The sequence below is a fragment of the Myotis myotis genome, unplaced genomic scaffold (genome assembly GCF_014108235.1).
Source record: "Myotis myotis isolate mMyoMyo1 unplaced genomic scaffold, mMyoMyo1.p scaffold_m19_p_4, whole genome shotgun sequence".
Lineage (NCBI taxonomy): Eukaryota > Metazoa > Chordata > Mammalia > Chiroptera > Vespertilionidae > Myotis > Myotis myotis.
In genome coordinates this window covers 124,882,432-124,906,652 of record NW_023416346.1, presented here as the reverse complement: position 1 = coordinate 124,906,652, position 24,221 = coordinate 124,882,432, and the positions used below count along the sequence as shown (strand labels likewise).

The following is a 24,221-nucleotide window of genomic DNA, read 5'->3' as shown; positions in this document are numbered from 1 at the left end:
TATCAAGCATCTTCTCAGATCACAATGGCATAAAACTGGAAATCAACTACAATAAAAACAATCCAAAAAAATCAAACACATGGAGACTAAAAAGCATGCTATTAAACAATGACTGGATTACCAGAGAGATCAAAGAAGAAATAAAAAACATCATGGCAACAAACGACAATGAAAATACAACAATCCAAAACTTATGGGACACAGCGAAAGCAGTCTTGAAAGGGAAGTTCATAGCTCTACAAGCCTACTGCAAAAAAAACAGAAACAATGATAATAAATTACCTAACCCTACAACTCAAAGAGTTAGAAAGAGAGCAACAAGAAAAGCCCAGTGTAAGCAGAAGGAAATAAATAATAAAAATCAGAGCGGAGATAAACGACATAGAGACCAAAAAAACAATACAAAAGATCAACAAAACCAAGAGCTGGTTCTTTGAAAGGAAAAAAAATATTGATGAACCTCTAGCCAGGCTCACCAAGAAACAAAGAGAGAGGACCCAAATAAACAAAATCAGAAATGAAAGAGGAGAATTAACAACAGACCCCACAGAAATACAAAGGATTGCTAATAAGTACTATGAACAACTCGGAAAAACCAAGATGGTGGCATAGGTAAACACCGGAGATTGCTGCCTTGCACAACCACTTCAAACGTACAACTAAAAGACAGAATGGACATCACCCAGAACCACAGGAAGGCTGGCTGAGTGGAAATTCCACAACTAGAAGGAAAGAGAAAAGCATACCGAGACTCAGAGGAGGCACAGTGCAGAAGTGAAATACTAAGGTGCGGAGGTGCGCGCGGAGCGGGCTGGCGGCTGAGGGCTCGGTTGTCTGTTTCAATCAGGAGGGAGTCTCAGGCTCTGAGCTCCAGTTCTGGGTGAGTCTCTAGGGACCCAGACTCAAACGGGAGAAGTGGGACTGTCTGGCATCGGTTGGAACTTGAGGTCAGCTTTCTCTCTGAGGTTTGCAGCGGTTGCTGGGACACTGAGAGGCAGAGCCTCTGGGGACGGGACTGCAAGCAGCCATAACTGCTCACTCCGCCCGCCCTGTTGATCCCCTGGGACCCGCCCCACCCAAGCCCTGCACAGAGGCATTTGAGGGATAGCCTCAGGCAACGACTAGATTAGCACCTCCCTAGAGGACAGAAGTTCTCCCACTGAAGACACAGCTGATTCTCACAGCCAGTTGGCCTGGAGGTCAAATCCCTCCCAGTGTTACCTACAACAATCAAGGCTTAGCTACAACAAGACCACGCACAAAGACCACAAGGGGGTGCACCAACAGTGTCTACCTCAGGTAATTGGGACACTTAGCACAGAAAGCCACTCCATCAACACAGTGAAGCATAAAAAATGCTGAGACAAAGAAACAGGACACAAATGACAGAAATGGAGGAAAGGAGGCTGCTGGATATAGAATTCAAAACCACACTTTTGAGGTCTTTCAAGAGTCTTCTAGAGACTGCCGATAAACTTAATGAGATGTACAAGAAATCTAATGAGACCCTCGATGTTGTGATAAAGGACCAACTAGAAATTAAGCATACACTGACTGAAATAAAGAATATTATACAGACTCCCAACAGCAGACCAGAGGAGCTCAAGAATCAAGTCAAAGACTTGAAATACGAAGAAGCAAAAAACACCCAACCGGAAAAGCAAAATGAAAAAAGAATCCAAAAATATGAAGATAGTGTAAGGAGCCTCTGGGACAGCTTCAAGCGTACCAACATCCGAATTATCGGGGTGCCAGAAGAAGAGAGAGAGCAAGATATTGAAAACCTATTTGAAGAAATAATGACAGTAAACTTCCCCTACCTGGTGAAAGAAATAGACTTACAAGTCCAGGAAGCGCAGAGAACCCCAAACAAAGGAATCCAAAGGGGACCACACCAAGACACATCATAATTAAAATGCCAAGAGCAAAAGACAAAGAGAGAATCTTAAAAGCAGCAAGAGAAAGAAACTCAGTTACCTACAAGGGAATACCCATACGACTGTCAGCTGATTTCTCAACAGAAACTTTGCAGGCCAGAAGGGAATGGCAAGAAATATTCAAAGTGATGAATAGCAAGAACCTGCAACCAAGATTACTTTATCCAGCAAAGCTATCATTCAGAATTGAAGGTCAGATAAAGAGCTTCACAGATAAGGAAAAGCTAAAGGAGTTCATCACCACCAAACCAGTATTATATGAAATGCTGAAAGGTATCCTTTAAGAAGAGGAAGAAGAAGAAAAAGGTAAAGATACAAATTATGAACAACAAATATGCATCTATCAACAAGTGAATCTAAGAATCAAGTGAATAAATAATCTGATGACCAGAATGAACTGGTGATTATAATAGAATCAGGGACATAGAAAGGGAATGGACTGACTATTCTTGGGGGGGGAAAAGGGGTGTAGGAGATGCAGGAAGAGACTGGACAAAAATCGTGCACCTATGGATGTGGACAGTGGGTGGGGAGTGAGGGCAGAGGGTGGGGTGGGAACTGGGAGGAGGGGAGTTGTGGGGGGACAGAAGAGGAACAAATGTAATAATCTGAACAATCAAGATTTAATTAAAAAAATAAAATAAAAAATAAATAAAATTTACCCCTAAAAAAAAAAAAAAAGAAAGAAAGAAAGAAAGAAAAAAGAAAACAAAATCCAAGCAAGCATACCAGATATTCAGCCACCAGGAACACCTGGAGATTTTGTCCAGCAAGGAGCTGCCCAACAAAAGACAGAATGCCAAACTTCGTGTTGCTGAGACGGCCCCCATGAGGCTGAGGTGGCCCCCGTGAGGCTGAGACAGCCCCCGTGAGGCTGAGACGGCCTCTGTGAGGCTGAGATGGCCCCTGTGAGGCTGAGGCAGCCTCCGTGAGGCTGAGACGGCCCCGGTGAGACTGAGACAGCCCCGGTGAGGTTGAAACGGCCCCGGTGAGGTTGAAACTGTCCCTGTAAGGCTGGGACGTCCCTTGGGAAGCCGAAAAAATACCACATGGTCTCACTCATTTATGGATAATAAGGACCATTATGGACGGATGAACAGGAGTGGATACAGAGGCAGAGCAGCATTGATCAGACTGTCAAACTATAGTGGGAAGCCTGGGGAGGGTTTGGGGGGGGGGTGGTAGGAGATCAACCAAAGGACTTGTATGCATACATATAAGAATAACCAATGGACACAAGACACTGGGGGGTGGGGGAGGCCAGGGGAATGTCAAGGGGGGACGGGGAGAGACATGATACTCTTTGTAATACTTTAAGAAATAAAACAAAATTAAATTTAAAAAAAGAAAGATAAATATCATATGATCTCACTCATTTGTGGAATATAATGAACAACATAGCCGAAACCGGTTTGGCTCAGTGGATAGAGCGTCGGCTTGTGGACTGAAAGGTCCCAGGTTCGATTCTGGTCAAGGGCACGTACCTGGGTTGCGGGCACATCCCCAGTAGGAGATGTGCAGGAGGCAGCTGATCAATGTTTCTCTCTCATCGATGTTTCTAACTATCTCTCTCCCTTCCTTTCTGTAAAAAATCAATAAAATATATTTTTTAAAAAAATGAACAACATAAACTGATGAACAAAAATAGAGCCAGAGGGAAAATATATATATATGAATATAATAGAAGTAATCCCATTATTTGCAGATTTTAATATTTCCTACAACTTTTGTGATATCTTACTATGTTAGTACAGTTTTGGTAATATTAATATACTTAAAATCCTTTTATTCTGGAAATATTAATGTTTATTGCATGTACTATTATTATATATAAAATCATTTTTCTTCAACAATTGGTGTTTATTGCATGTAACATTCTCATATATATAATATCATTTTTCTTGAGATATTAATGTTTATTGCATATAACATTATCATATTTAAGATCGTTTTTCTTGAAATATTAAGGTTTATTACATGTAACATTATTATATTTAAAATCGTTTTTCTAGAAATTAAAAAAGAAAAACTGGAAAAAAATTAAGAACATGGAGAGAATCTGGGAAGAATGTCTCAAAACTCTGCTTGGCCCTCTTTGAGGAGTCTTGCAGAAGGCAGGAGGCACCAAGAGACTAGCAAAGTTTGAACATAATCTTTAAAAATGGAAAAAGAGGTAGCTTCCAAGACCAACAGACCTGGACCTTGATAAACCCTTTGAAAAGATTACTACATGCATAACTTCTAAGCTTTTAGTAGAGGAAATGGTATCATTTCCTTCAATAATAGGATCACCAAACTGGAGGATCAGTGGCATGTTATTCTCTGGATTGAAACATGAACCTAATGAAGACTCTCATAGCCTTAAGTTCAAGAGGGAAAAATGTCATCCAGATGCTAACCTGGTTAAATGGTGTTCTGGAATTAACGTTTTCTCCCAAACCCTAACCCCAGTGGAGCTGCATGGAGCCTTTTGGGAGGTGATTAGATTTAGATAATGAAGTCAGGAGTGTGGGGCCCTCATGCTGAGATTAGTGCCCTTATGAGAATGGGAAGAGACATCAGAGCTCCCTCTCTCCACTACGTAAGGACAGAGAAGGCTCTCACCAGAACCCAACCAGAGTGGCACCCTAATCTTGGACTTCTAGTCTCCAGAATTGTGAGAAAGCAAAATTTCTGTTTTAGAAAAAAAAAAAGAATGGGGGAAGGACCCAGCCAGAACAATGGGGTCTTATAGCGTCCTGCCCCTGCTGTCCACCAATGGATGTATGGAACAGTTGTGGCTCTATCTGGCTCACACTGACTTCATTCTGTAGTCCCAGGGGGTGAGGGCATTGATCTGAGGGGTGTAGCCTCAGGTCCTCCGAGAGTGGAATCCCGGTACCAGTCAGGTGAAAAAGGTGATAAATTTTTCGGGAAGAATGAGGAAATTACCAATAATCAAACAGAGGAGGCGCCACAAAGTTCTGCCCCCTCCTCTTGATCTGGGAGGTCCAGGCACAGTTGTCAGGTTGAGGAGACCCCTCATTTCCACCTGTAGGGTTTCAGGGAGAGGAGAACTTTGGTCTAGTGGGTGTGGGCCCCAATTCTTCAGAATGAGGAGAACCAGTGACATGAAGGAACTCCACCAGCAGAGAGGTTCACACATTCCCTATGCTCTGTGATTAACAGAGCACTCAGCTCACGGGCTCCTCATTTCTGCCTGGAGAGTCTTAGTAGTCGAGGGCCTGAGTAGAAAGAGACCAACCCAGTTATGCAGAGGGAGGAGTTCGAGCCCTAACTGGTTTTCAGGTGGGGACTCATAATACTAAAGAGAAGACCTCTCGGCTAAAGAGTAGGTGGCTCAGAGTTCGGCCCCTGCTATCAGGCGTGGGAGGCTGATGCAAGAGTAGTCCTGTCTTTTCCTTCTAGGGACTCAGAGTGAGTGTGAGATCGGTGAACTCCAGTCAGTGGAGAGAGGACTCCCAGGCTTGGATTGTTACTTTTGAGATTCCGTAGAACCGCCCAGCTGACAGCCCTTGAGATACCTAGCAACCTTAACCGGATGTGACTCGCTCACTTCCGCCTTGACCGGATGTGACTTGCTGACTTCCGCCCTGACCGGATGTGGCTCACTGACTTCCGCTTTTACCGGATGTGGCTCGCTGACTTCCGCTTTTACCGGATGTGGCTCGCTGACTTCCGCCTTGGAAATTTCCAGAAGCCCAGGAACTTTCTCTGACAGACATAACCCCTGGTTGGTGGAGAGTGGTATTCAAGGACTGGTCAGTATCAAGATAAGGACCCTGAATGTGAACTGAAGTGACCATCCTGCCCGTCACCAAGGAGCTCCACAAAACCCTGCCATACCGTTAGTAGTGGGAGGCCCCAGCACAATTATTGCGCTTACTTCTGTGGGGACGGCATCATGGAGGGGAGGGCTTTAATCTAACTGGGGTGGCTACAGTTCTTCTGAAGAAGGAAACCAGGACTCCAGGTGAGGAGACCCTGAGTGCTAAGGAGGGTCCCTCTCCTCCAAAAAAAGGGGTGACCAAGACTGGGAGTAACAGGCAGGGATCGCCAAATGTAGTGTTCCCGTACCCTTCTCTAGTGACTAAAAGAAGTGACTTCCGGTTTGAGGCTGACGAACCCAGATGAATAGAAGGAGGAGTCCCACGCTTTGATACATGTCAGTGGGGTCCCAAACAGCCCCGCCACTGCTGCTAGAACTTGCAGACCCTATACAGCCTCGGCAGTTAGCCCTTGGAGGTCCTGTGCAGTCTTGGCCAGGATCTGACTTTCTCACCCAGAAGGTGAGGATCTTGGTCTGTGGGGCACAAACTCCAGTCAGTTGACGGTAGACTTCTAGGACTAAAGTATAAAGGGGGAGACTCCGAATATGAGCTGAAACATAACCACCGAGGGCTCCCCTCTTTCCAGCTCTGAGAAATCCCAGCAGAGCTGTGGGACTGACTTGTGCTTGTAAGTTTCCAGCCTGAAGTGCACTCTAACACCTCCATAAGGTCCTCAGGAGACAGGCTGGCCAGGAGAACAGGAGCCCTGTGGGGTCCTATAAAACAGTGACATAGAGGATACCTACAGAGGGGCACTCTTTCTTTTTAAAAAAAAAAACAAAACACGTTTTTATTGATTTCAGAGAGGAAGGGAGAGGAAGAGAGATAGAAACATCAATGATGAGAGAATCATTGATTGGCTTCTTCCTGCATGCCCCCTACTGGGGATCAGCCTGCAACCAGGCATGTGCCCTTGACCAGAATCAATCAGGGACCCTTCAGTCCACAGGCCAAAGCTCTATCCACCAAGCTTAACAAGCTAGGACCATTCTTCTTCTTTTTTTTTTTAGTGGTCTTTTGCTGTTTTTATACTTAATTTTCTGTAAATTATACACATCACCTAGGTAATTCTCTGTTGCTCTTTTCAATTCTTAGATGACTCCATCATTTGCCCAGTTTTCCCAAATGTCATCTTGAGTTCCCCTCTCCCCCTAATGATCTCAAAGTCCTACCCCCCAGGAGAAATGCCACTGCCACTCCTCTTTGCTGGTCAAAAATTGTCCCTTGCCTGAATTATAATGATAGTCACCTGATTCATTTCCCTAATTCTCTAATCTTTATAGAATGTCCTGCTCAAAATTTCTTCTGGTTTTCAAGTATCTTTAGAGCTTAGAGCAAAATCAAAATTCCTTAATATAATTTACCAAAAAACCCTTGTGGTTTGGCCCCCAGTGACCCCTCCAGCCTCATGTCTCTTCCTGCCTCACTCACTATGTTCCCACTAGAGAGAGCTTTCAGTTCCTTGCTTACCACACCTTTCCACAGGCTATTCCAGAGGGGCATTCTTAAAGCCACCGTGGCATCTCCCTGTGGAAGGCACTCACACCCTCTTATCCTTCTCCTCCAGGTGATTGTGTGACGTAACTGCCTGTCACGCCCCTGCCTTCTGTCCCTAACCACAGCCATGCCTCGTGGTAAGAAAAGTAAGCTTCGTGCCCGTGAGAAACGCCATCACCAGGCCCAAAGTGAAGACCAGGGCCACAGGATTGCTCACACCACCACCGCAGGGGAAGAAGAGTCTCCCTCGTCCCCCTCTCTTATGTTGGAGGATAGTCCCCCGAGCTCCCCTGCTGCAGGCACTCCCCAGCAGTCTCAGAGAGGCCTGGCCTCCAATTCTCCTGCTGCAACCATTTCCTGTGAGAGTTCTGATGAAGGTGCCAAGAGCCAAACGAAGGAAAGGCCAAGTTCCCCCCAGGCCCCGCCCTCCTCAGGGAGCTCTAGGGAAGATCTTCTGGCCAGTAAAGTAGGCATGTTAGTGAAGGCTCTATTGTACAAGTATGAAATGAAAGAGCCCATTACAAAAGAAGAAATGCTGAAGGTTATCAACAAGAGGTACAAGGCGCACTTTCCTGAAATCCTCCAGAGAGCCTCTGAGCGCATGGAGCTGACCTTTGGCCTCGACCTGAAAGAAGTTGACCCCAGTCGTCACTGTTATATCCTTGTCAGCCAACTGGATCTTCACAACGAAGAGAGTCGGAGTGATGGCAGCATGGTCCTTCCCAAGAATGGCCTCCTGATGCCTCTCCTGGGCATGATCTTCTTGAATGGCAATCGTGCCACTGAAGAAGAGATATGGGAATTCCTGAATATGATGGGGGTCTATGCTGAGAGGAGGCACTTCATCTTTGGGGATCCCAGGAAGCTCATCACCATAGATTTGGTGCAGCAAAAGTTCCTGGAGTACCGTCAGGTGCCCCACAGTGATCCTCCACGCTACGAATTCCTGTGGGGCCCAAAAGCCTACGCTGAAACCAGCAAGATGAAAGTCTTAGAGTTTTGGGCTAAAATCAATAATACACTCCCCAGCAGCTTCCAGACCCAGTATGAGGAGGCTTTGAGAGATGAGGAAGAGAGAGCCCGAGTCAAAGCAGCAGCCAGGGCCCACTCCAGAGCCATGACCAGCAGCTCCTGCCAGCAGCACTAGTGAAGTCTGAGGCAGAGTCTTCACCTTGAAGTTGAGAAGGGCTGTCAATCTTCTGAGTAGTGGGGGCAAGGTGGAGCTCGAGAGAGCACAATGTATCTCTTCTTTGTGTTCTGTTTTCATAAGTAACTTACAGATTCACCTTTCCTTGTTTTTCCAATGTGTTCCCTTTAAAAAGGCTTATTTAGACTCATAATCTAAGATTTAGAATAATATGGCTCATACATTTATTCCTGTTTGAGAGTAATAGTTTTGTATTTTGAAAAACCCTTGCATCTTGTATTGTGACCCAGTACCAGAATACAGAGCATTGGATAGGAATTTTCTTTAAAATGTGAAAGAACCCCACAGTTAAATAGTTGGGATAATGAGATAGTGAAAAATAAAGTAAAAGATGATTAATTAATTTTCCTCATTCTTTCTTTTGGTGAAATTAAAAGATAGATATACCTGTACTGTTTAACTTATTCAAGAGTGTGGGAGAAATTAAATCATCATAAATTAGAAATCTTGTGCACTGTCTCTTTTGTTCCCCAAACATGAAATGTGTGCCTGCTCTTTGGAAGGTGTCAGGCTAGTTCTGGGGATATGTGGACAAAGAAAACTTAGTCCCTGCCAATAGCATTATAGAGCCCAGGGGGATCTGTCATGTACGGAGCATGATATGAGCCACACTCAGCCCTGAAGGACAATAAGCAGAAGGGATAAGGAGGGAGGAGGTTCCAGACTAGAGCAGTCCAGCATAAAGGCCCCAGTACAAGGCAGCTGGGAAGGTAAGAAACTGCCAGTCCTCCATGGGGGAAATTTTAAGTTTGGCTGCACCAGCGGTTAGATGAGGTTATTAAAATGGTGAGCAGGGCCAGGCTCTCAGATCTCTCAGATGGTGGGCCTGAGTCTAGAGACTATGCCTGTACTGGAACACTGCTCTTCACAGTTCCTCAGACGTGGTGAACCCAAGAGAAATCCTCACTCACCTGGGGCAAGATTGGAAGGACTCCTGTGCTCTGTTCCCATGCAGGTGGACACAGTGCACTAACTGTGTTTTGTGTACTTTGTGTCCAGAGTTTCTGAAAATAAGGGTGATATTCAGCAATCACTGGGTTGGCCCACTTTGTCCGGGCCTGGGAGTTGGGGGCGGGGGGAGGGACCTAGACCATTCCATTAAAAGGGAACCCAAGTATGGCACTCTTCTATGTGATATGGCAAACTCTAAGTGAGGTCTAGATCTTTGGTGGTGGTGGAATGAATGAAAATGGAGATGGGTTAAATGCAAGGGCAGCTATGGGGTAGGAAGGTTGTTGGTCCTTTGCATTCCTTTAGTAGCTTCACAGTGCATTTAACTGAGGAAGTCTACCTCATGCCCACATCAAATGACTGGTCATCATAGGGAAATATTAATTAGTTTTATTTACTAAGCAGCTGATTTGGGGTTATTTTTAGTCTTAGAATATTGCATAGTCTCTGACCCATCCTCAATTAGAAAAAAGAAAATTCCAGTGTGATACATGATGTCAAAATAATTGTGGTAATAACTACCATATTTTTTTTTAATTTCAAAAGGCCAAAGATTTATGCGATCTGAAGAGAAACCAGAGTATTTTTTTTTTTAAATTTCAATACCTGCCAGACACTGTGCTGTTCGCAACATGCATTCCATACACCCGCAAGTCCTAAAAGTCAGGACCTAGCAAATTTGCTTCACACATGAAGAACCTGAAGGTCATGGACTCTGCTAATGTGCCTGAGTTCACATAGCTGGTAAGTGGCAGAGCCAGTACTAAACCTGTGGTCTGTATTCACTTAGAGCCCACACTACCCCACTCCTCTCAGCCTAACGCAGATACTGTATGTCATAATTCATATGTCCTTTTACTACTTGGGATGTTTCTCAGGCAATAAAAAGAGGGCTCTGCACTAACTACTTGTTTGTAATACACAGCCAGAACAATAAAAATAGCAAAATAAATGGGTAGTATAAAGAAAGAAAGAGAAAAATATTTGATGACAGTACTTGTCACCTACATATGCAATGTCAGATCATCTGAAAAGATAGAAACTCACAAAATCATGGGTCTCCACTTCTGCCCTGTAGAAAAATCAATCTATTAGAACCAAAGTTATGTACGAGGCTAAATCTGGTTGGTGAAGAGAAGGAAGAGATCAGCTTTTTCTCTTCCCCTGAACTATAGTTTCCCCATCTGGCATCATTCCTGTGACACCGATTCTATCTGCAAGGTTTTTAGCAGGAAAACTTCTTGAGTTTGCAATAATATAACATTTCCCAGGAAGCCTTGAATGTAAGCAGCAGCCAAAAAGTGGATCCCTATGTAGGAGGACTGGTGAAATCAATACCCAAGAATATAGATGGTTTCAAGAGACTGACCCACAACTGCCCTCAGACCTGTAGGGCTCCAGGTAGGACTGATCATCCATTTGTTCTTCAGGGTTCTCAGGAACAGAACCTTGTTCTAAGAAGGTTGACTTCAGGTCAATAAAGGGAGGAGTGTGAGCCTCTGATAGACTTCAAAGGGAGTATCTGGAATGAGGGAAGAACCCAGCCAGAACAATGGGGTCCTACAGAGTCCTGCCCTGGTTGTCCACTCTTGCAGATTTGGAACAGTTGTGGATAGCCCTGTCTCACACTGACTTCCAAGTTGGTGGTCCCAGGAAGGTGAGGATCTTGATCTAAGGGGAGCAGCTGAGAGTGGCATCCCAAGATTGAGTCTGGCACTAAAATGCTCAGGTGTCAAGGTGAGAATGGTGAGTGAATGAGAAAACCACTCACTCCAGAACATAGCAGGACCCACAAATCTCCACACATACCCTCACCCCCAATGGTAACTTGGGAAGCCCAGAGGAGAGTTGTCAGGTCGAGGAGCACCCTCATTTCCACCTGGAGCATCACAGGGAGAGGAGAGCTTTGGTCTAATTGGGGTGGCCCCAGTTCTGCAGAGGTGGAGACCCAGGAACTAACAGAAGTCAAGGTTAGGACTCTGACTGACATGAGGGGACCCCCACCAGCAGAGAGGTTTATACAAAGCCTCACGTGTTCTTACTCCTAGAATGTCCAGGGCAGAGCCCTCAGCTCAGGAGCCATTCATTTTTGCCTGGAGAGTCACAGGGACAGTGGGCCTTGTGTAAGGGGTGGCCAAGTCCCAAAGAGGGAGGAGTTTTGGCCCTAATTGGTGTCCGAGTGAGGGCTCTGAGTACTGAAGAGATGACCTTTCCATTAAAAAATAAAGTGGCCCGAGCCAGTTTGGCTCAGCGGATAGAGCATTGGCCTGCAGACCAAAGGGTCCCGGGTTTGATTCTGGTCAAGGTCACGTACCTCAGTTGCAGGCTCCTCCTCAGCCTGGGCCCTGGTCGAGGTTCATGCAGGAGACAACCAATAGATGTGTTTCTCTCATATCCATGTTTCTCTCACATCAATGTTTCTCTCTGTCTTTCCCTCTCTCTTCCACTCTCTCTAAAAATCAATGGAAAAATATCCTCAGGTGAGGATTAAATAAAATTAATTAATTAAAAGTAAAGTAGTGATACATACTACAACATGGAAAAACCTTGAAAACATACTGCATGGAAGAAGCCAGACAGAAAATGCCACATATTTTAAGCTTCTGATTATGTAAAATGTCTAGAATCCTAGCTAGAAACAGGATTTCTTTTTTCGAGTTTTAAAATTTTTCTGGAATTAGGTAATGATGATGATAAAGATAATGAATGCAAAACAATGTGAATATACCAATAATCAATTAATTGTACAGTTTAAAACAATTAATGTGTTGACTTTCATGTTATTTGGATTTTATCTCAATTTAAAATATCTCTCTAAAAATAATAGAAATGACCTTTCCCCAAATAGGAAGTCTGAGGCAGGGGTAGCCATCCTAGGGACTCTGGGAGGTGAGGTCCTTCGTGTGAAGCTGATGAACCCAGATGAGTAGAGGGAGGAGTCCCAGGCTTTGATCCATATCAGTGGGGTCCCAAGCAGTCCATCCCCTGCTGTCAGCCCTAGGAGGCCCCTATAACTCTCAGAGGCCCCTACAGCCTTAGACACTCACCTTGACTTTCTCTTTGGGGAATCCAGAAGGTGGGAACTTGGTCTGAGGGCAAGCATTCAAAGAAAGTGGAGAGTGAAGTTCCAGGTCTGGTCAGGTGTCTAGATAGGGACACTTAATGTGGACTGAAGAGATCACTCTACCCATCACCAAGAGGACTGCCCAGTGCCACACCCTTTCTCAGCCCTGGGAGAGTGGACAGAGCTGTGACCTGACTTGTGCCCAGAAGGTCTCATGAAGGGGAGGGCCTTGGCCTAAGGGAGTGGTCCCAATTTTGCCAAGAGAGGAGACCTGGGTCCTAACTGGAGTCCAGGTGAAGAACCTGAGTGCTAACCAGGGGGCCTGTCTCCAAAAGGGGGAGGGGCGTCCAGAGCCCAACCCCTATTGTCAGTCCCAGGAGCAAGCAAGGGTAGCCAGATGTGGTGCACCCCAAACTCCCTCTCTATGAAGGCAGGGAGGTAAGGGTCTTGTTCGAAGACTAGTGAACTCACTTCAGTAGGGTAGCCCCAGTGGGCCCAGGACAGAGAGCACCCCCTCTGAACTGTCAGCCCTGGGTGGCCTCAGGCAGGAGTGGTGGAGTGAGGTGGCCCTTCTCTTTCTCTTAGGGCAGTGATGGCGAACCTTTTGAGCTCGGCGTGTCAGCATTTTGAAAAAACCTAACTTAACTCTGGTGCCATGTCACATATAGAAATTTTTTGATATTTGCAACCATAGTAAAACAAAGATTTATATTTTTTATATTTATTTTATATATTTAAATGCCATTTAACAAAGAAAAATCAACCAAAAAAATGAGTTCGTGTGTCACCTCTGACACGTGTGTCATAGGTTCGCCATCACTGTCTTAGGGGACCCCAAGAAGGAAAAGGACAGATTTTAGTTGTCAACCTCAGCACAGTGGAGGGGAGGGGCCCAGGCCCTGATGGTGCTGACTATAAACTGAGAGGCTGCCACTCCAGAAGAGAGGATCCCCACTGACCAGCCCCTGCTGTTACTGCAGACAACCCCAAGCGGGGCTGCAGCCTAAGGCCCACTATAACTTCCTCCGTAGGGTGTTCAGGGGACAGGCTGATCTTGAGCGATCCTAGAGCACTGCCCTGGTGAAGGGGCTCATACCCTCTTGTCCTCCTCTAGGTCCTCACATCATGTGCCCTCCTGCCACACTCCTGCCTGCAGTCCCTAACCACAGTCATCATGTCTTGCAGTAAAAAGAGTAACCTCCACAACTGTGAAAAATGCCTCAAGGTGAGGACCAGGGTCAGGGTTGCTCAGGTCACTGCAGTCCTGTCCTCGTCCTCTCCTTCTTTCAGGCATATTCCCTATGAAGTCAAGTTACATAGCACTCTCCAAGGGCCTCAGAGAGCACCATCACCTGCTTTCTGTATGTCTCATACACAGGAAGTTGCTAAGAGCAAAGATGAGGAAGAGACAAGTTCCTCCCAGGTTGATGTGAATATTTTTATGTCAATATGATAGAGTGCAGTTCCCTTAAGACATCTTTTTGCAGCAAGGTAAAACAGACACATGATGACATTTCTTTTTATTTCCAATGAGATACTCATCATATCACTCTATAAATCAACCCGATATGCACAAAAGAAGTGGCAAAGAAAAGTGGCTTTGAACGGTATACCCTAATGCTCAAGAATGGGCAAATGGAAACTGAGAAATGAGATTGGGAGAACAGGGGAAGAAGAGTTTGTTTCAAACAGAGATCTGAGAAGAACTTGTAGAAGGGCAAAGCTGTGACCATGAATTTAGAAGGGTGGGCAGCTCTGTGAGCTGGGTGTAGAGAAGGAAAGAGAAGGACCTCTAGGGCAGAAAAAGTCTCTCTCCACAATTTGGCCCTTTTATTCAATTTTCTGTGCACTTATTAGGGAGCCAAGCAGGTTGGCTTTGTGTATGGGCAATAGATAGGTGAACAAGATATTGTTCCCCTCTTGTGTGGGCCAACAAGTTAGGAATAAAGTATCTTGGTATCTTTGGGCCTTTAGATTCTCCAAGGAATGAGAATCCTTAATCACAAGACTAGCAGGGAAAAACAGGAGTTTGACAAAATCAGGTTGGTCTTTCCTTTCTGGGTTAAGGTTCATTTTGTTTCTTTTATAATAAACAGAGTCAGAAATTTCAGGACATCAATGCATTGAGATTATCCAGACGGATTTTTATATCACCTCTCCATTTTTTGCTCTGAAATCTATACTGCATACAAAAAAGCATATCAAATATGTATGTAGAGCTTGAAGAATAATTATGTGAACACCTATGGACCCACACATCAATTAAGAAATAGAACACTGACGATACCTCAGTACCCTCAGTAATCCTTCCCCCAAAGTATACCCCTTTCTACCTGCTATGGACTGAATGATTGTGTCCCCACAAAATTTATATGTTAAAGCCCTAATGTCATAGTATTTGGATGTTAGGTCTTTGGGGAGGTAATTACATCATAAGGGTATAGCCCCCATGATGGGATTAGTGACAGCTGGCCCTCTCTCTCCATCTTGTGAGGACATAGTAAGAAGACAGCCATCAATGAGCCAGGAAGGGAGGATTCATCCACAATGGAATCTGCAGGCACCTTGATCTTGGACCTCCCAGCCTCTAGAACTATGAGAAATAAATACTTTTTGTTTAAGCCACCCAGTTTATGGCAATTTGTTATAGCAATCCAAGCCAAGACACAACCTCGGAAGTAACCACTATTCTGAATTTTGTGTTAATTGTTTTCTTACTTTTCTTTTTTCCAACTTGAAATGTCTTCCTAAACAATCTAATCCTTTGTCCAGTTTTGCCTGCTTTTGAATTTTACATAAATGGAACTACATTGTAGGTAATCATCTGTGACTTGCTTTCTCTGTTTTCTATTATGTTATTGACCCATGTGGTTCTAGTTTGTTCATTCTTGTTGTTGTGTAGCAATGAGAATTCCAATGTATAAATAAACCACAATAGATTTATCCACTTTACTTTGGTTAATATTTGAGCTGTGTAATGCATTTATGAAAATTTTTGTACATATCTCCTGCTTCACCTGTGAAAGAGGTTTTCTAGGTGTTATATCTAGTAGTAAAATTGGGCATTGTACATGTTCAACTTTACTAGGTGATATCTAACTCTTTCCTAAGTGGTGGTACTAATCTTCATCACAGTGAGAGAATGTTGATCTATATCTTTCACCAACATTTGATACTTTTTCATTTTTTAATTTTTGTCTAATCCATTTGATGTGTAGTGATGTCTCATTGGGGTTGTAGTTTGCACTTCCCTGTTTACTAATGAGGTTGATGACTTTTCCATATGTTAAGTTGTTTTCAACAGGAGGGTCAATCTGGAATCTTTGTCCTATTTCTGGAAACCAAAGTCCAAAAGCAATATTGTTTTTGCATAATTACTTTGCAACTGGTTACTTTTCTATTGTAACACCTATTATGTAGTCAATGAACATAATTAGTAACCCTCAGCCTCAACTTATTTATTCCCCTGGAGAAGCCAAGACAAAGAAACAGAGAGAATCCATATGTATTTTAGTACTTAAGAAAAGATGGCATCCCAATCCATCTTTGCCTATCTCACTTAGCAGTAATGACTTGGCATAGGGGCCCCTATGGAATCCTTATTGATTCTTTATTCTCTTTCCCAAATATTATTCATTAGTATTCAGATTGTTCCCACCATCACTTAAGGTCTCCACTTGTGATATTTCTCCTCCCCCAAACCCATGTCCAAGTGCGTCTGATCACAATGCTCAGTGATTCTCAACCAAGGCTGATTTTGCCCCCCTCCCCCCACACGGTACATTTGGCAATGTTTTGGTTGTCACAACTCAGAGTGGGGAGTGCTACTGGGATCTAGTGGGTAAAGGTCTTGGATGCTACCAAACAGTTCCACATAACAAGGAATTATTGGCCCCAAGTGTGCATAGTGCTGAAGTTAAGACATGCTGGGAATTGAGCCTAGAGGGTTTTGACCATGAGAGGATGAATTCCTCAGAGGGTATAGGTGGCAGAAAATATGGGCTACAGTATGAACCAAATGCAATTCTATTGCTTCATGAGAAGAAAGTCTAATTGGTAGGTGCCTCTCTAATGTAGAAATAACATCACTACAGCAAGCTGGCACCATCACTGGGCTAAGAGAAACCTTTCACGGAAATATTTAAGTAGTACATGTTTCATTCATTGCAATGCATATAAACTGTCATTGAGGACATGCACACAGTGGAAATTAGTTAAGTATAAGGGAAAATGTCCCAATTTTCAGTCCTATTTGCTTCCCATAAAAGTGGAAAAGTCACTAATTCTATATTGAGTATTAAGGCAATTGGAGGTGAGCTGGGCACAGATGAAAGTAAAGACACACTGGATCCTGCATTTGTCTCATATTCCAGCCTCAATGCCATGAGTAATCTTCAGGAGAAGCTGGCTTTGCCATGGCATTGCACTGGAACTAGTCCCACAGAACTCTAAGGAGAGAACCTGTCAGGAGTTGAATGAGCTTTGTGTCCAGGTACTGCCCTCTACTGACAAGGTGAGCCAGTGGGTCAGGGACAACCTGCTTGGAACTCCAGTAACTGAGTTGTAAATACAGCTGCTAAACAGAGCTGCTGCTTAACTTCTAAACTTTTAAATCTTTTTAGCTTGTGGCTAACCCCAACCTGGAAGCATACAGGGAAAGGAATTATGGGAAACACCACTGCAAACACACTGCTTTCCAAAGAAAGAACAAATACTCAATGGATCAGAATTTCCCATCATGAAATTAGTGGAAATCAGTGAATGAGGAACTGGCAGTAGCCTTCGGAGTGTGAATGTTAGAGAATAGAATTCTAGAGGGTGGTAAATAAAAATAAAATGAGTCTTTCTCAGGAAAATTTTATCCAAGAGAATTTAAACTGTGAAACAGACCATGGGCATCATGTTTAAGGTGATAGCTAAAACTATGATTATAACAACAGTGGGTCTGGAAGCTAATTCCTTAGAGACTATGGCTGATTCTACCTTATAAGTGTGGAATTGTAAAACTTATTTGGAAAACCAAATAAGCTGAAAATTAGAAGTTTAACAAATCAAAGGAAAAGGACAGATAATGCTTTCTATAAAACCAGGGAAGGTATTTGGTAAATTCAACATCTATTCATGATTTTAAATGAGCTGTTAATAAAATAAGAATTGATTAATTTGTTTCCTTATCATGATAGGATATAAACCAAAAAGTCAGTATTATGATTTATGAGAAAATGCTAGAAGTATCCCCATTAAAACAAGGACAAGACAAGGATAGTTCTATTATCATCCATATTTTTTAAATTTTAGCAAAAATAATTAAACTAGAGAAATAAATCAAAAGGCATAAAAATTGGGAAGGAGGAGGCAAGCTATTACTCATAGATAAAATGATATTTTTTCCTGGAAAACCCAACAGAACCAATGTCACCCCAATTAAAAGAAAAAAGAAAATCCAACAGAATGAACTAAAAAACTTAAAATAATAAGGAATTTTAATACACTTCTGATTATAAAATCAATATACAGAAAATAAAAAAAAATATATACAGAAAATAATACCTCTCATACAAATAAACAACAAACAATCAGAAGATATACTGAAGATCATACTTCAGGTCTTTTTGAGAAAAAGATTATTGATTTGTATTCTAGATAATGGGGAAACATTAGAAAACAAAACATTCAAATCAAAACAAAACAAAAAACCATTGCCCCCATGGAACATATACACCAACTAAAGGCCCAGTGCACGAAATTTGTGCACTGGGCGGGGGGGGAATGTCCCTCAGCCCAGCCTGCACCCTCTCCAATCTGGGACCCCTCGGGAGATGTCCAACTGCTGGCAGTCATACATCCCTCTCACAATCCAGGACTCCTGGCTCCCAACTGCTCACCTGCCTGCCTACCTGATTGCCACTAACCGCTTCTGCCTATGAGCCTTATCACCCCCTAACCACTCCCCTGCCAGCCTGATCCATGCGTAACTGCTCTCCTGCCAGCCCAATTGCCCCCAACAACCCTCCCCTGCCGGCCCAGTCACCCCCAACTGCCCTCCCCTGCCAGCCCGGTTGCCCCTAACTGCCCTCCCCTGCAGGCCTGCCCCCCCCAACTGCCCTCTCCTGCCGGCCTGGTTCCCCCCAACTGTCCTCCCCTGCAGGACTTGTCCTCCCAACTGCCCTCCCCTGCCAGCCTGGTTTCCCCCAACAGCCCTCCCCTGCCGGCCCAGTCGCCCCCAACTGCCCTCTCCTGCCAGCCCGGTTGCCCCTAACTGCCTTCCCCTGCAGGCCTGCCGCCCCACCTGCCATCCCCTAGTGGCCTGGTCCCCCAAAACTGCCCTCCCCTGCAGGCCTTGTCACCCCCAACTGTCCTCTCCTGCAAGCCTCGTCACCCCCAACTCCCTTCCCCTGTAGGCCTGGTTGCCCCCAACTGCCCTCCCCTGCTGGCCCAGTTGCCCCCAACAGCCCTCCCCTGCAGGCCTGGTTCCCCCCAACTGCCCTCCCCTGCAGGCCTTGTCCCCCCAACTGCCCTCCCCTGCAGGCCTTGTCCCCCCAACTGCCCTGAAGGCCCATTCCGTTTCCCAAGAGCCCGCCTCCAGACTTCCAGGGGTCCCTCTACAACTTTGCCACAAAGTTGACAGATCCTGACCCATTTTATTGGTTGACATTGCAAGATTCTGAAGAGTCTATTCACTTAAAAAACAAACACTGTCATGGTGTCAATTTGCAATTGACAAGTCAAGCTGGGAGAAATGATTTGCAAATCACATATGTGACAAAGGAATCATCTCCAGAATATATAAAGAACTCTATACAACTCAACCGCAAGCTCTTCCCATGGCCCAGCCCGAGGTCCAAGGGGGTGGGATGTGCTGCTCTGCAGTGGGAGGAACCGGCCAGGCACAGGGCCAAGTGGTTACCGGGAGGTGTGAAGACAGGGCCGTCCCTAGGCTCCATCCCACACACACTGCCCACTCCTGCCGCAAGGCTCTCACATGTCGTGACCCGGAAGCTAAGTTCCTGGAGCAAAGTCACCTGGGTCCTCAGGGGCTTAGCCTCCACCAGCCTCAGTTTCTTCCTTTGTATTTGGAGAAGAGCTGCTGTGAGGTCGGGTGAGCTTATACATGTGCTAGGAGAGGAAGGGAGAGGGAGAGAGAGATAGAAACATCAATGAGAGAGAGTCATTGATCGGCTGCCTCCTGCACACCCCCTACTGGGGATGTGCCCGCAACCCAGGCATGTGCCCTGACCGGGTATTGAGCCATGACCTCCTGGTTCATAGGTTGACATGCAACCACTGAGCCATATCAGTCAGGTGAAGATGGAATATTTTAAATGGGGGACAATTCACACAAATTACATATTTTAAAGAGCAGACAGATACTGCACAGCTTAGTGCTATTTTGGCTTCATCCAGACCTGAGTTCCTCTTTGTGCAGTTCTGAAATGACAGGTTAGGACAGGAGGCTGTAGCAATTGGCTGTGCACCTGTGTGAGCCACATCCCATGACTCATAGATGGTTATGTGCAGGGGATTGTCCTCAGCACTGCATGAGCCACATCCCGAAGCCCATAGACGGTTACATGCAGGGTATTGTCCTCAGCACCTGCCTGACCCACTTCCTGTGGCTCATAGATGGTAATGTGCAGGGTATTTTCTCTGCACCTGTGTGAGCCACGTTCTGTGGCCCATATATGGTAACATACAGCGGGTCGTCTGAGCAATTGCTTGACCCATGACCCTCTTTTTTTTTTTTAAAGAAACAAAGTTATATGATCACATATTTTAAAAATATATTTTTATTTGTTTCAGATAGGAAGGGAGAGGGAGAGAGAGATAGAAACATCACTGATGACAGAGAATTATTGGTTGGCTGCCTTCTGCACTCCCTAAACTGGGGATGGAGCTCACAACCCGGGCCTGTGCCCTGACCGGGAATCGAACCTCAACCTCCTGGTTCCTAGGTCCACGCTCAACCACTGAGCCACATATTTTCGAAACCTGCTTTTTAACCTAACATTGGGAACTTCCCTCCTAATTATTCTTCAGCATAAGGTTGAATTTCTGTGGAATAGTCCACTGTAAGGACACAATGGTTTCCTGACTGTGTTCTCTACATGGGGTTATGGGATGATTTCACTTGTCCCCTGGTACCTCAGGTATGAAGTCCATTTGGTGTGCTCCTGTGTGCATCCTTGCACACATTCGCACCTGCTAGAATAAGTTCCTTCTCACAGAAACTAAGCAGTGGTTCCTGCAGAGCTTGACTCCCACATAAAATTTGGTCCTGTCGGCCGGGCGACCCCCGACCCCCATGTGCCTTTTTGGCAGCCTCATTCCTCACAGCAGCCCCATCTGACACTCTCCCCCTTAGCCAGCCAGCTTCTCTCAGTCAGTAGTGACCTTCACCTTCCACTGCATCTTGCTCATGGGCGCCACGTTCAGAATGGCCTTGTTGTATTGTAAATCAGCGAGATAGATAGGAGACGCCTTAATGAGCCAATTAATTAGGAGTCTATTCGTGCAGGCCCAGAGGGAGGTGTTTCCCAAATCTCTGAGCAAACACAAGGAGGAAGTTCTCTCTATTTATACCTTTTTGAGCCCTTTGTCTGCAAATTTCACAGAGAGCTCTGCATAGGTTATTGTTACAAACAGTTTGTGACCTTGAATACATAATGAACTAACACTTGGCATAAGAATATGGAAATTAATGTTAATATCAGTATTAGCCTGTTACATAAGATGGCTAGCTTGCAAGGTCAGACACCTCAGTTTTTTTATCTTTTTCTATTATCCAAACTAAAAGAGTTATTTTACAGAATAAGGGACTATCTAAAAATAACAGAGTTGACCTACAGAATAAGAGACTGTCTAAGAATAACAGAGTAGTTCAAACAGTTTCAAACAGCAGCTTTCCAAAGGAGAAATTACTATGCTTCACCGTCACCCGAGGTGCAGCGGGAAGGCCATTGCCTGCACCTCAAGGGGCCTCCCTAACGTGCTGGCTATCACTGGGCTTTGATAGCAACCTCGCCCGTGCGGGGCCACTGCTGCTGACGCCGGCTCGGATGTGTTGTCATTGCTGTTTGTTTATTTATTTGAATCCTCACTTGAGGTATTTTTCCATTGATTTTTTAGAGAAAGAGAACGAGAGAGGGAAAGACAGAGAGAAACATCCAAGTGAGAGAAACACAGTGATTGCTTGAAGCCTGCATGAGCCCCAACCAGGGCCCGGGTTGGGGTGGAGCCTACAACCAAGTACGTGCCCTTCACCAGAATCGAACCCAGGACACTTAGGTCCGCAGGCCGACGCTTTATGCACTGAGCCATGCTGGCTGGTGTCATTGATGTTTGCACGGTCATTTCCTCTGGGTGGTGTGTGAGCTAACATTTCTGGGGGAAGGGAGAGGAAGTGGTTAGGACACCCGGCTGCTGTCAAACAGACCTTGAGGACTCCATGGTCCTCACTGAGCACAGCCTGCTGGGAAGCAGGTAGGGAAGGTGCCTGATGAGAAACAGAGAAAGCCTGATGGTCAGTGAGGATTGGATGCTGCCATGGGTTCCGAACCCGGCAACAGAACCCTGCTGGTCAGGACAATGGGGGTGGAATGTGGCTGTGGACTGGAGGCTGAGGACAGGGCTTGGAGTCGTGTAGCAGGCCCTAGTGTGGTTGAGGCCCGTGTGGCCGGGTCCCACGGTGTGGCCAGTCCCGCATAGCCAGGAGCTGGCCGGAGGACCCCCAGAGTAGTCCCGTGTGCATCGGCAACGCTGCCTGACCTGTTAGTCGCCCTTCCCAGACACCCACTCCCTCGGAGACACATCCCTGGTCAGTGGGGCCCAGCCTGTTGGTTTTATTTTGTGGTGGTAAAGTGGGTATAACAAAAAAATTATCATGTCACTGTCGGGTCCCCGAACGAGGAACACACAAGGCCAAAAGGGGTGAGGGATCATGAATGTATTGGGTCACCTGGAGACCACATGGGCTGAGCCCCAAATGGCACCATCCCTAGTGACAGGCACTCAGAGGGTTAAAGGACTCTAGTCTTTAAAGGGTCCATGTCTTGGGACAGTCCAGACGAGAAAGATAATTGTCTTACCAGTGGGATGTGGCCTTACCAGTGGAGTGTGGTCTTACCAGTGGGATGTGGTCTAAGCGGGAGGGATGGCCTGTTGTGAACTGTCCTAAAGGGCAGGTCCCAGGGGAGGGATATCAACCAATGATTTGATGAGACCTACCAGTCACCTTTTTTTAAGCATATAGTGCAGTGTCACTAGGGACCTTCACAATATTGTGCTACCATCACCACCATCATCTCCAGAACTTTTTCACCTCCCCAAACGGAAACTCTGTGCCATTGAACACTACTACCCCTCTGCTCCCCAGCCCCTGGCTCCCACAGTGGCTTTCTGTTGCTGAGTGTGGCTGCTCTAGGGACCACATAGAGCTGAAAAGTTGCATGTTTCTCTTTGTGTTGCTGGCTCATTTCACTCGGTAGAATGTCTTTTATTTTAATTAAATCTTTATTGTTCAGATTATTGCATTTGTTCCTCTTTTTTCCCCCCATAGCTCCCCTCCACCCGGTTCCCCTCTCCACCCTCGGCCCTCAACCCCCCCCCCCCCCCCGCACTGTCCTCATTCATAGGTGCACTATTTTTGTCCAGTTTCTTCCCGCCTTCCCCACACCACTCCCCCCCCCCCCCGGAATAGTCAGTCCACTCCCTTTCTATGTCCCTGATTCTATTATAATCACCAGTTTATTCTGTTCATCAGATTATTTATTCACTTGATTTTTAGATTTACTTGTTGATAGATGTGTATTTGTTGTTCATAACTTGTATCTTTACTTTTTTCTTCTTCTTCCTCTTCTTAAAGGATACCTTTCAGCATTTCATATAATACTGGTTTGGTGGTGATGAACTCCTTTAGCTTTTCCTTATCTGTGAAGCTCTTTATCTGACCTTCAATTCTGAATGATAGCTTTGCTGGATAAAGTAATCTTGGTTGTAGGTTCTTGGCATTCATCACTTTGAATATTTCTTGCCACTCCCTTCTGGCCTGCAAAGTTCCTGTTGAGAAATCAGCTGACAGTTGTATGGGTACTCCCTTGTAGGTAATGACTGTCTTTCTCTTGCTGCTTTTAAGATTCTCTCTTTGTCTTTTGCTCTTGGCATTTTAATTATGATGTGTCTTGGTGTGGTCCTCTTTGGATTCCTTTTGTTTGGGGTTCTCTGCACTTCCTGGACTTGTAAGTCTATTTCTTTCACCAGGTGGGGGAAGTTTTCTGTTATTATTTCTTCAAATAGGTTTTCAATATCTTGCTCTCTCTCTTCTTCTGGCACCCCAATAATTCGGATGTTGGTATGCTTGAAGCTGTCCCAGAGACTCCTTACACTATCTTCGTATTTTTGGATTCTTTTTTTTTCATTTTGCTATTCCGGTTGGGTGTTTTTTGCTTCTTCGTATTTCAAATCTTTGACTTGATTCTTGTGATCCTCTAGTCTGCTGTTGGGAGTCTGTATAAAATTCTTTATTTCAGTTAGTGTATGCTTAATTTCTAGTTGGTCCTTTTTCATAACCTCAAGGGTCTCACTAGATTTCTTGAGGGTCTCACTACATTCATCTGAGGTCTCACCAGACTTTTTGAGGGCCTTACTAAATTTACCTGCGGTTTCTAGAAAGTTCTTGAAAAACCGTAAAAGTGTGGTTTTGAACTCTATATCCAGTAGTTTGCTTTCCTCCATTTCTG

General features: G+C 45.0%; 1 protein-coding gene across 1 annotated transcript; it reads left to right on the top strand.

The window, feature by feature from the left end:
* Positions 1–7,391: 7,391 nt before the first annotated feature.
* On the top strand, positions 7,392–8,411 carry MAGEB17 (MAGE family member B17). Its single transcript, XM_036304253.1, has one exon. It carries the CDS (start codon positions 7,392–7,394, stop codon positions 8,409–8,411), a length of 1,020 nt encoding a protein of 339 aa, XP_036160146.1.
* Positions 8,412–24,221: the final 15,810 nt, after the last annotated feature.